General features: G+C 44.0%; 1 protein-coding gene across 1 annotated transcript in view; it reads right to left on the reverse strand.

Annotated features, from left to right (window-relative positions):
- col13a1 (collagen, type XIII, alpha 1) overlaps positions 1–13,521 on the reverse strand; it is a 67,246-nt gene that overhangs the window by 21,658 nt on the left and 32,067 nt on the right. Inside the window, exons 26-29 of the mRNA XM_085427277.1 lie at positions 11,241–11,282; positions 11,107–11,148; positions 6,502–6,528; positions 6,274–6,360 (exon numbers count right to left, since the gene is read on the reverse strand). Coding sequence (XP_085283403.1) covers positions 6,274–6,360; positions 6,502–6,528; positions 11,107–11,148; positions 11,241–11,282 — 198 coding nt within the window. The remainder of the gene's footprint in view (positions 1–6,273; positions 6,361–6,501; positions 6,529–11,106; positions 11,149–11,240; positions 11,283–13,521) is intronic.

Consider the following 13,521-nt stretch of genomic DNA (forward strand, 5'->3'; position numbering starts at 1 on the left):
GCTCCCTCTGCAGCTGGATCCTTAGCTTCCTGTCTGACAGACGCCAGGTGGTCAGACTGGGCAGCATCACCTCATCCCCCGTCACACTGAACACTGGTGCTCCACAGGGGTGTGTACTGAGCCCTCTCCTATACTCACTCTACACCTACGACTGCACAGCCACTAACAACTCCAACATCATTGTGAAGTTTGCGGACGACACTATAGTGGTGGGTCTTATCACCAACGGTGATGAGACAGCTTACAGGGAGGAGGTCAGCGCCCTGACCCACTGGTGTCAAGACAACCATCTCACCCTCAACGTCGCAAAGACAAAGGAGTTGATAGTGGACTTCCGGAGGTGCAGAGAAGTACACACCCCCATCACCATCAACGGCGCTGCTGTGGAGAGAGTGAGCAGCTTCCGGTTCCTTGGAGTACATCTGGCTGAGGATCTTACGTGGTCAGTACACACAAACAAAACAGTGAAGAAGGCGCAGCAGCGCCTCTTCTTTCTCAGGAGACTGAAAAGATTCGGCATGAGCCCCCGCATCCTCAGGACCTTCTATCACTGTGCCATTGAGAGCATCCTCACTGGATGCATCACCACCTGGTATGGCAACAGCACCGCCTACAACTGCAAAGCTCTCCAGAGAGTAGTGCGGTGCTCTGAACGGATAATTGGAGGTGAGCTTCCCTCCCTCCAAGACATCTACAGGAAGCGGTGCCTGAGGAAAGCGGGGAGGATCATCAAGGACTCCAGTCACCCCAGCCATAAACTGTTCAGACTACTTCCATCAGGAAGGAGGTTCTGCAGCATCCGGTCCCGTACCAGCAGACTGAGAGACAGCTTCTTCCACCAGGCCATCAGACTGCTGAACACGTCATAGACACCTCAGCTTCACTACTGGAACTTTAACATTATGCACTCCATACTGTACAGTAATGCCACTGTTTTGCACATGTCTCACTCTGTATATTTTATTTTATTTATTTTATATATTTTATTTATTGTTTACTCTATTTAATTTGTAAAATATGTGTACACACACACACACACACACACACACACACACACACACACACACACACACACACACACACACACACACGTAGAAAATATTTAGTATACACATCCAGAAATGCATATACTATTATATATTGTACATATATTTATTAGTTTCAGATGTAGCCATTCTTGTATTTTGCTTGTTTACATTATTGTATTTTGCACAACTCTGTTGCTTGTGAAGCTCGCACACAAGAATTTCACTCACATGTGCTGTACCAATGTACCTGCACATGTGATGTGACAATAAAAGTGATTTGATTTGATTTGATTTGATTTAAAGTTGAAAGTTTAAATGTTGTAAGTCCGATAGAGAGAGCATGATAACGTGTGGGTGGACATTGGGCGATTAGACGTTAATAATGTCATTGGATGTCCCCGGGGGTGAGGTTAGATGTCACTTCAGATGTGATGTCCAGTGGGCGAATGGGGAGAAAGGGTGAGCAGTTTAAAAGTGAGGGGCGATTTGGGGTTCTTCCCTTTTGTCTTCTATGAGATGAGAAGTTCACACAGTGGAAAGCCACAGCCTGAACTGTGAACATGCAAACTGGTTTTGTTCTTTTTGGCTTTTCATCTGCTCAATTTTGCTGTGATGGTTCATTCAGAAGGAGTTTGGTTCATCTTACTCCCCCTGAATCCACAGCTGCTTTCCTGTAGGGTGATTACCATCAACTCAGAACATGGGGATAAGTGGATCTTTAGGTTGTGCTCATCCTTTCTCCAAGCTCTCCCCACCAAAGATAAGAACAAAATCAGCATTAGCTCAGACCAGGTTAATTAGATACGTATAGTTTACATATAGTTCAAGTGTTTTATGATTATTACTATTTGCCTTTGCTTTTGCTTTCTGGCAATTAAAGTCTAAATTGTGGACCTTCACTTTTTAACTCTTTGTTAGACAGTAAAGGTAAAAGTCTGAGTACTGATTTTGATCAGTGCAAATAGCTTTTACAGTTTACCCTAGCCTGTTAAAATAATCTTCCCTTGGGCCCTTTCCTCAGAAATTACAAGTGCCATGATCAATAGGGGAGCTACCGTAAACCAATGGGACTGACAGTATTTGATCTGCAAGGCTACTCAGTTTTCGTCTTATCTGGGTTAGCAGTTGACCTCTGCATACCTATTGGGTAAGACTCATAGGACCAAGAGCTGAAACAGACTTCCTGTATAGGGGTTGGGGGCCCATGCAGATCAAGAGTATAACAGAGAGCTATCAGGAAAAAAGGTTTTTCCTCTAGTTTGCGTCACCACGTAGTGACGCAGCTATCACTTTGTATTTAGTCAGGTGGATTATGTAACGCAATACCCAGAAGCAGTGCCGCTGCGCAGGCGCTGTTGCAGATCATCTCCCATGTTGGCATCCCGAAAGAGATATTGACTGACCAGGGCTCATCGTTCATGTCTCGCACCCTGAATGTCTACCACCCTCAGACTGAAGGAGTGGTGGAGCGGCTGAATAAGACTTTAAAGTCCGTGACTCGGAAGCTCATTCACGAGGATGAACATAATTGAGATCGCTGGTTAGACCCTCTGTTGTTTGCAGTGTGGGAGGTGCCCCAGGCTTCCACCAAGGGATTTTCAGGAAGCTGCAAGGGGTGCTCAACCTTATTAGAGAAAACTGGAGGAAGGTCTGAGTCCAATGAAAAATGAGATTCAGTACGTTCTGGATTTGTGAGCAAAACACACTTTTGGGAGGTTGTCATGGGAGAATTTGCGTGATGTTAACATCTGTACAACAGAGGGGCTAGAATCAGGCAATTTTAACAGGGAGATAAAGTGCTTGTATTGCTTCCCTTCTCCAGCTCAAAATTACTTGCCAAGTAGCAAGGGCCCTTGGTGGTCCCACGGCGAGTGGGGGATGTCGACTATGAAGTGATATGGTCGGACAATGGAGGGTCCATGCATATCACCTCAACCTCTTCAAAGCATGGAGAGAGACTGCAGCCGCTTCTCTGGTGAGCCTGGTGACAGAGACGAGCTGGGGCCAGAGGTACCAAATGCCACCATTCCTGCCTCCCTCCATTGTGATAACCATGTCGCACAGACCTAGAGAGCGGATGTTGGCGGATTGTTGCAGATGTGTTCTCCCCCCCACTCGGCCATATGAGTCTCATCGAGCACCATTTTCATACACAACCTGGCATGATGGCACGTTCACTGCCATACAGGCTACCTGAACATAAAAGTCAAATTGTTCAGAGGTATTTGGCTGAGATGCTGTGGATGGGAGTAATAGAAGAGTCAAACAGCGTGGTGTAGCCCTGTCGTTCTGGTCATGAAGAAGGATGGGTCTATCCCGTTCTGTGTGTGACTATTGCAAAGTGAGTGAGGTGTCACGCTTTGATGTTTACCCCATGCCCGTTTCAATGAGCTCCTGGTCTGGTTGGGCACGGCCCGCTTTTTCACAAAACTGGATTCAGCCAAGGGCTATTGGCAGATTCCCTTATCTGCAGAGTCCAAGGAAAAAACGGCCTTCTCCACTCCGCACGGTTTGTACCAGTTCGTCACCCTTCTGTTCGGTTTGTTTGGAGCCCAGGCCACCTTCCAGAGCCTCATGGACTGGGTGCTGTGGCTGCACGCTGTAATGCTGCCGCCTACTTGGATGATGTTATCATCCATAGTGACACCTAGTCGGAGCATGTGCAGCGGGTGACTGCAGTCCTGGAGTCCCTGAGGCAGGTGGGGCTCATGGCCAACCCAAAGAAGTGTGCAGTTGGACGGAGGGAGGTACAGTATCTAGGGTAGCACTTGGGGGAAGGAAGGTGTGTCCACAGATGGAAAAAAACAGCAGCAATTGCCAAGATCAAAAAGGAAGTGAGACAGTTCTTGGGGCTGACAGGGTACTACCACTGGTTCGTGCCTGGGTTTGCAGACCTGACCTTCCCCTTAATTGAGCTCACCCGAATGGGTGCTTCAGACCTGGTCCAGTGGACGGAGTCGTGGCAGGTGGAGTTTGTGCAGGTAAAAATGGCTATGTGGGGAGCAGCTGCTCACAGTCCTGACTCCCCCCCCCCCCCCCCCCTTTATCCTCCAGACTGACGCCTCGATGGTCAACTCTCTTTGTTATTACCTGCTGGGGCGCTCATACACCCTCTGCTCAGACCACGCCCTGCTGCAATGGCTTCACCGCATGAAAGATGCCAACGCCCGGATCACCTGGTGGTATCTGGTTTTACAGCCCTTTAAACTTCAACTTGTCCTACTTCCTGTCTCTGGACAAGAAATTTAGCTGGTTTAATTTATCTGTTTCATATATGCTGTTGAACTGTAGGTGACCTGTGTAAAGTGACGTGTTTCTGCCTTACAGAAGAGTAGTAGTAAAAATGGGGGAGGACCCCTTATATGGAGGGTCAGTTTGTATCCTCACTACAACCCCACAATTGCCTCGTGCTGGCTGAATTCCTTCTTGCAAGAATAAAGCGCTCAAATGGAAACTGAGCAGTGTCACCTCTTTTATTTAATGCACTAAACTTCCATAACACTCCTTTTTGATTAGTACACAGAATTTATGAACATTTATGGTTTGAGTTGTTTTGGATGTGTCAATTGAATGGGTTGCTACTAAATCTGGTGGGAATTTCATGTCAATAGCACCTTTATATTCAATGCTTATTTCACGCGCTGTATTATAATGTCTCAGTTAAAGCCAAGGACCTCAGCAGGCTCCACGGAACTTCACTTAAACCAGTGTTGGTTGGTCTGACTAATACGCAGGTACATGTTTGATCCATATTTTTATCTTCTGTTTTTATTAACTGCATTTTGTCCTTGTTAAGTTAAAGCTGAAATAAAAATGTTCAGCTCTATCTGTTAAAATTCAAGCTTTAAGTAATACGCTTTTGTCTTCTACTGTTTTGTTAATATGGAAGTGCTGGACCGGGCCACACTGACTCAGTCCAGCCTCAGTTACTACACGATACTACGGAGACTCCTGGTACTGGTGCTCCTCTGAAAATGGCTTTTTCTTGTACTCACACACATATTCAAGGTGAACATACTCACAGTTGATTTAAGTAAGTATGATTAACCTATTTTAGAACTGAAAAGTCAGTTGTTAGACTCTGTTTGCTGAACCTGCTTTCTAGAATCAGACTCAAACACAGGCAACAACAACAAAAACTAACAGATCACTAACAGGAAGAGGAAAAAAGGACGATAAAGAGAAGAGAAATCTAAAATGAGACAACAGAAAACTAGCCTTAAAAATAAAACAAGAAGTAAACAGAAGATAATTAGCATCAAGACAAAAAGAGACAAGGAAAAACTAAATTAAGGCATTAAGGCAAAGACAGCAAAAATATTTAAATATAAGAAAAAACTGGTTCTAAAAATATAAAAAGTATTAAAATCATACCAGGACTTAAAGTTCAGCATTATCTCACTGTCTAAAAATAATCACTAGGATAAAAAATGAAATAAGAGCTACAGCTTATTATTATCAGAGAAATAAAAGCAGGAATCCCAAATTCAACTTACAAAGCAAATCCTTGGGACCTTGATAGAGCCAATAATTTCACGATTAATGATAATGCAACAACATCTTGCTATCATGTGAAAAACTCAATTCCTCAATCTATAAGTGACTGAGAGCAACTGAAATGGTGTCGTCAGCCCTCTGAAGCCTTTGAACCTTTCTCTGGTGTTTTGCAACATTTTTTTAACATCTGTATTTTCTGTAACTCCTGAACCAGCAGGTAAATTGTAAGAATTTCAATGGTTCCTGAACGCAGTGACTCATTTCAGTGATATTAGGATGATTACAGTAATTCAAGGCATAGGGTCACAGCAGCCAAAAGTTGGTTGAGAGAAGAGAAAGTGAGTGTGACGACGTTTTTTTATCTAACAGTTTGAGGGTTTTCTTTTAACTGTTTTTTGTTGTTTTCTGTGTTTCTTGCAGAGATTGTCGTGGCCAACCTGGCATTACTGTAATGACTGTAATGATATCACTGAAAAAGCACAGAGTTGAAGAAACCATTGAATTTTTTTGATTATGCCAGTGGTTCAAGAGTTTTGGTAGTTTGATGTAAAAGTTTGACCTAAAACAGATGATTATTTTAATGTGAGTGCAAACCAGTGTGAAAGAATAACAACCCAAAAATTCATTTTCAGATTATCCCATTACAAATCAACTCAAACATCATTTGCATCAATTTTCAATATGAGACAGCTAAGATGTATTTTGAATGTTGGTTATTATGAACAGACAGAATGTCCAGTGAACTTACAGGAAGTCCAAGATGGCCTCTGTCTCCCTTGTCGCCTTTCTGACCCGTCGCTCCCTTTTCTCCTCGGATTCCAATTCCTGGCTCTCCCTGAGTTAAAAGGTAAGAGATACAATACAATCCTTACACTTTCCTACATAAAATCAATGATATGATATGATATTGACAACATATAACTAGAGGCAAATTTAATAACCGTAGAAAGTGGGTAATATCATAGTTTGTTCTCACCTTAGGCCCCGATGGTCCTTGTGGTCCCTAGAGGAACAAAACAGTGAAATTTATTTCAATTCACTTTTATTTATATACTGCCACTCACAACAACAGTCATACTAAAGTGCTTCATATTGAAAGGTAATGACCCTCCAATAAAACAGAGAGAACAATCAAACGACCCCAATGGCGACAGTAGGAAGGAAAAGCTCCCTTTAAACAGGAAGAAACCTCTGGCAGAACCAGGCTCAGGGAGGAGCGGCCATCTTCTGCAATCGGTTAGGGAGTGAGTGGAGGACGGCAGGATAAAAGGACGAGATAAAAGTACATGGAGGACAAGAGTCAAAGCTTTAAAATAAGTAACGATTAAATTCAGAGTTATGTATAAAGACATGGTGAGTGAAATAAAGGTGAGTGAAGAAGAAACACCAAGTGCATCATGGGAAGTCCCCAGCAGCATAGACCTATCCAGAGTTTTCAGTCACATGACTGACTCACTACCCTGGCATGCAAAATATGGTCAGAAGTGGACAGTAGGTGGTGCTGTAGGAAAAGTATTTTTCTCGCCTATATCAAGCAACTACTCGAAAAACAAACATATGAAGAGAAACAATGAATTTTAGGGACTTGTGATCCATATTTTGCTCTGGCAGCTTTATGTAAATACCTAAAATACCTAAAAGTGCCAATGTCTCTCCCAGAGCTCCAGTTCAGTGACATCTATGTGCATCTTGTAGAACAGGGGTCGGCAACCTTTCTGATGATGAGTGCCTCTAAAATTCCCTCAGAGGTCATTGTGCCATATGACTGCATTAGCAATGAATTTAATAACGCTCTATATGAACAGTTACTCACTATATAGATCAACTTTACAGAATTATATTTGTTCGCAGATGTTGGCAGCTATTAGCGAATAGTTATCAGCTATTTAGAAACAAAAAAAGACTTTTTATCCATAACAGCAAATCAGAATCAGAATCAGAATACTTGAACTAAATAAATGAACTGTACAACAGAAAATACAAATGCTATTTATGGTCTCCTCCCAACAATGATAAGAAAAATAAACTAAGCCAATATGGCATGTTTGTTAATACAGAGACACACATGTTAATGTGATCTCTGGTCTCCCACTCAGAGACACAGGTCTCCGAGTGTCCAGCATTCAGAGGCTACCTGAGGACTCATGTGAGAGAAAATCTGCTCACACAGACATGTAGAGCCAAATACTGTCAATAAGGCCTCTGCAATGTTCTGAAGACAGTTAAACTTGTCAGGTAGTGACGTCCAGCAGGTGAACATGCAGCTCCATGAACACGCACAGCTGTGGATTCCAGCTGCGTTCATAGTTCTGCAAACTTCTGCAAACTGACCCCACAGTGTCGAGCTTTTCAGTTCAATCAGCTGCATTTCGATGTCGCATTAACTGGCATTAAACCAGCCAGTTAATGCAAGATAAACCCAGCTGCTCTTTAAAGCTTTCTGGTTTGATCAGTATCGAGTCTTCGGATGTATCCGTGTATTTCCGTGGTGCTGATGCTGCGCTGAGCGGACAGCTGCTGAAGCATTTGAAGTGTCAGAATGTGGAAATTTAAACATCGCTTGAAAAAACTGCCAGCTAACAACGTCCCTCTCACCGGTAGTTACTTTTAGCCAGTTACAAGTTGATCTGGTAGTTGGGGTTGTTAGCTAAGATACCGACATTAAGAAGCGGCACAACTAATGTGTGTATGCGAGCTAATTTGCGATGTGCACCGCTGGCCCGGCCATTTATTTTTTAATGCACCTGCTCAGATTAGTTCACTGCGTGTCGTGCCCAAGGCTGGACTGGGACAAAAAATCTTCATTTTGACTGGAGACCGGCCCCCCAGGTCTTAAAGCCATAAAGCCTTTGAATGAAAACAGACGCTGTTGTAACAGTGATGTACAGTCTTGTTGGTATATGTATGATTTCTGTACATTTTACGTCAGATAAAAACTTTGGTTGTAAGATTCAGATAATTATTTATTAAAAGTGAGACATTTTAAATGAGAATAAGAAAGAAAAGTATTTCTTTGTGCCCCCTCTCCCTGTTAATGCCCTACCTGCCCCCCTGGCAAAACTTTGCTAGACCCGCCCCTGCACAGTTACCAGCTGTCAGCTACTTAGAAAAGGATCCTGGTGTTATTTGTCTCTCAGAAACAGTTCATAACTTCAACTCATTCATGTCACCTAAAAGGTAAACCTGTTTCTCCATCACTGTTCAGCTCTGATGATTCAGTAAGGACATCTCCTGGTTTCATCTTCATGTTTCCCTCTCACCACATATCCAAACCGACATCATGACCAGCAGCTTTACAGCTGTGGCTCCAGCAAACATCAGCTGATACTAGAAATGAATATTAAATCAATTCTAACAACAGCTGATCAAGCTTAAACGTGCTGCTGTTGTTTAGCGCGACATCGGCTGGTTTCCTGTTTCTGGCGCAAAGTGGGAGATAAACAAACAAGAGAGAAAAGCCGATCAGCTGATCATTGATCAGTTTCATGATTGAAGTAGCAACAGGAGAGGGAGGGGGAGAGAATGAGAGGAGAAGAGGCAGCTGCAGCGTAAAGATGCAGAATAACTCCAGCGTTGTGTCTTTTTCCATTCTAGCTGAAGTACAAACTGTGTTCCTTTTCAGCTCAATACGAAACGCGTAATATTTTCTCTGAATGCGGGACGATTCCGTTTTTTACAGGTCAGTTGGAAACTCTACTAACTAACCTTACAAATAAGTTCACTCTCACTAACATCATAGCACCCATCCAGCTGTATAGAAACTCCGTCATGCTAGCTAGTACGCAGTACGAGTTATTGTAACTGACGGTAAAAAGTCAGCATAACGAAAATAAACTCCACCTAAACTTGGTTTATATCTGACCCAGATAGACTGCAGGTCATAACTTCTTACCTGAAGTTCAGTTCACCTGACACTCGGACTGGCGGCCACTTCCGGTCTCTCCTCCTCCTGCCTCCCCTTTCCCTCATCCACCTGCTGGCCTCTGTGGGAGCTCCGCCATAGCCACAACCAAACAACTGAGTTATTTTTACACATCAACCAGCATCTGGCCAATCCACCACCTTTCATTGTTTATGCCGTTACAAAAAAAAGAAAAAGACATCGGCCCATAAAAACGAAAAATCACCATCGACCCACCAGGCAAATGTCTGGTATGCCCGATGGCCAGTCCAGCTATGGTCGTGCCATCAGTTAACCCTTCGCATGCCAGATGTGGCACGCGTGCCCAGGGTTGCCGACCCCTGTTGTAGAAAATCACTGACCTTACGCTGATGCCAGGATGCAACCTTTCAAACTATGGACTTCTACGTCTATTTTCAATTTGGATGGGTAAATAATATTGCTATGTGGAAGCCAGAGATGGGCAGTGTTACTGCCATGTTAAGGGATTACTTTTTTTGGAGAAGTAATCAGTAATTAGTAACTAATTACTTTTTTCAAGTAACTTGACCAACACTGGTGGAAGCTGAAGAACAAGAAAGTGTTCATCATCATTAAAGCAAAGGTAAGTGTCGCATAGCTATCTTAAATAAACTACCACACCTAAATCTTATGCTTGGTTGACTTGGGCTTTCACTGTGTATGACTAGAAAGGTTCCAGTAGTACTAATTTGTCACATTAACGTCATGTCAAAACAGTAAAGTTGAAAGAGTGTTTTTCCAGCGTCAGGTTAACCATTCCTGGAGTTTAAATTAGCCACCTCTGAGAGCCTGGATTGTTGTGGAGATTAGTGCGATTTGGCCTGTAAGGCAGGTAAAGAGATGTGTCCTCACATGTTTGTGCTATACTCAACGCCCTTCTGGCAGCTGTAAATAAATGCTGATTAGTGCATCCCATAGCACAGGAACTATCTGCCGTTTTGGCCTTCAAGCCACACGTTGAACTTGATGTTTAAAGGGAGTCATGCTAATTTCACATGTAGCATCCACGTACAGCTTGTTACAAGCAGGTGTGGGGCCTGACTGACCACAGGGCAACATAAACGTAAGACCATGTACAGGGGCCCAGCTTCCTGTCCCCCCTGGTAGGACACTTAACATGTTGGTGGAATTTGGGGAGTTTAGATTTCAAACCACAGGGCACTGTTTGAGGCCCTGCAGTAATGCTCCAGTCTGTGGCTCCAACTTCGTCCCAAACTTTACACCAATCATCAATATTTAGCAGGTGGTTTTGATGGTATTGCTTGTTTATGTATTTGACCGTATTAGAAGGCTCATTAGATCATACTGAGGTTGTAGAGGAAGTTTGCTACTCAATCCCCGGCTCTTTGAGTTATCTTTCACAGTATTCTTGGGTAAAATACTGAACCCCAATTTGTCCACAGTGTATCCATGTGAATGTGCATGTAAATGCTAAATAAATGGCTTAGACATAGATAAGCACTGTGTGAATGTGTGTGTGATTGGGTGAACGAAAAACATGCTTTTAGTGCTCAAACTGGGTATAAAGACAATAAGGACAGGAGGTAAGCATCCTATTTATCATTTAAAAACATGGTTAGTGTGTCACATGAAACACCTTTACAGTTATGCATTACTTTTGTTTTTAAAGATAAGAGTTACGCGGCATATCTGACTTACTGCTGGGCCAGCTGGTCCTGGGGGTCCTGGAGGACCATAGATCTAAAGGCAGGGTATACACAGTTTTAAAAGTAGTGCTTATAAGGCACTGACAAGCAGAAAATTATAAAACTCAGTTTATAAATAATCCTTACCGATTCTAACCTTCCTCCATCTCCAGGTTCACCTTTTGGACCCTGTAACAATATGTGGGAAAGACACAGGGACAAAGGGTTCGTGATATATTTCCATATTTTACAAAACTATTACAGGACATCTGTGATTTCATACTACACTTGTGCGATTTGATACAGCACTTGGAGCACAGCATTTCACTACCTCACAGCCATCTAACCAGCCATCTCTTGCAGCTTGAGAGGCAACACTGCATAGCATCGTACACAGTACTATAAGGTCACATAGTTATCAAATCAAATCAAATCACTTTTATTGTCACATCACATGTGCAGGCACACTGGCACAGCACATGCGAGTGAAATTCTTGTGTGCGAGCCCCACAAGCAACAGAGATGTGCAAACACAACAACACAAACGAGCAAAATACAAGAATGGCCACCCTGAAACTAATAAATATATGTACAATATATAATAGTGTATGCATTTCTGGATGTGTATACTAAATATTTTCCTACGTGTGTGTGTGTGTGTGTGTGTGTGTGTGTGTGTGTGTGTGTGTGTGTGTGTGTGTGTGTGTGTGTGTGTGTATACATATTTTTACAAATTAAATAGTAAAAAAAAAAAAAAAAAAAAAAAAAAGATAATAATAATAATAATAATAATAAAATATATAAAATATACAGAGTTGAATATGTGCAAAACAAGTGGCATTTATATACAGTGTGGAGTGCATAATGTTAAAGTTCCAGTAGTGAAGCTGAGGTGTCTATGACGTGTTCAGCAGTCTGATGGCCTGATGGAAAAAGCTGTCTCTCAGTCTGCTGGTACGGGACCGGATGCTGCAGAACCTCCTTCCTGATGGAAGCAGTCTGAACAGTTTATGGCTGGGGTGACTGGAGTCCTTGATGATCCTCCCCGCTTTCCTCAGGCACCGCTTCCTGTAGATGTCTTGGAGGGAGGGAAGCTCACCTCCAATTATCCGTTCAGAGCACCGCACTACTCGCTGGAGAGCTTTGCAGTTGTAGGCGGTGCTGTTGCCATACCAGGTGGTGATGCATCCAGTGAGGATGCTCTCAATGGCACAGTGATAGAAGGTCCTGAGGATGCGGGGGCTCATGCCGAATCTTTTCAGTCTCCTGAGAAAGAAGAGGCGCTGCTGCGCCTTCTTCACTGTTTTGTTTGTGTGTACTGACCACGTAAGATCCTCAGCCAGATGTACACCAAGGAACCGGAAGCTGCTCACTCTCTCCACAGCAGCGCCGTTGATGGTGATGGGGGTGTGTACTTCTCTGCACCTCCGGAAGTCCACTATCAACTCCTTTGTCTTTGCGACGTTGAGGGTGAGATGGTTGTCTTGACACCAGTGGGTCAGGGCGCTGACCTCCTCCCTGTAAGCCGTCTCATCACCGTTGGTGATAAGACCCACCACTGTAGTGTCGTCCGCAAACTTCACAATGATGTTGGAGTTGTTAGTGGCTGTGCAGTCGTAGGTGTAGAGTGAGTACAGGAGAGGGCTCAGTACACACCCCTGTGGAGCACCAGTGTTCAGTGTGATGGGGGATGAGGTGATGTTGCCCAGTCTGACCACTTGGCGTCTGTCAGACAGGAAGCTAAGGATCCAGCTGCAGAGGGAGCTGCTCAGTCCTAGATCCTGCAGTTTCCTGTCCAGCTTCGAGGGAACGATGGTATTGAATGCTGAGCTGTAATCTACAAACAGCATTCTCACATACGTGTCTCTCTTCTCCAGGTGTGACAGGGCAGTGTGTAGTGTCAGGGCTATGGCATCATCAGTGGACCTGTTGTGGCGGTATGCAAACTGTAGAGGGTCCAGTGAGTCGGGTAGTGCAGAGCAGATGAAGTCCCTGACCAGCTTCTCGAAGCATTTGCTTACGATGGGGGTCAGGGCTACAGGTCGCCAGTCGTTTAATGAGGAGATGGTGGAGGATTGGGTACAGGGACGATGGTGGCCATTTTGAAGCAGGCTGGGACTACAGACAGAGAGAGGGAAAGGTTGAAGATGTGCGTGAACACTCCAGCCAGCTGAGCCGCGCATGACTTGAGGACGCGGCCGGGAATCCCGTCCGGACCAGTAGCTTTGCGTGCGTTCACCTTCCTGAAGCACCTCCGCACATCCTCCTCAGACACAGTGTGCGCACTGACGTCATCCGCGGTGCGCACACTGTCCGGTCTCATGGTGTTCGCTGTGTCGAATCTAGCGTAGAATACGTTTAGATCCTCACACAGAGAGGCCGTGGTCTGCGGTGTGCTGGTTTTCCCTCTAAAGTCTGTGATCGTGTT

This window comes from Rhamphochromis longiceps, linkage group LG13 (assembly GCF_057381845.1).
Source record: "Rhamphochromis longiceps isolate RC_006_pf linkage group LG13, R_longiceps_female_GT1.1, whole genome shotgun sequence".
NCBI lineage: Eukaryota > Metazoa > Chordata > Actinopteri > Cichliformes > Cichlidae > Rhamphochromis > Rhamphochromis longiceps.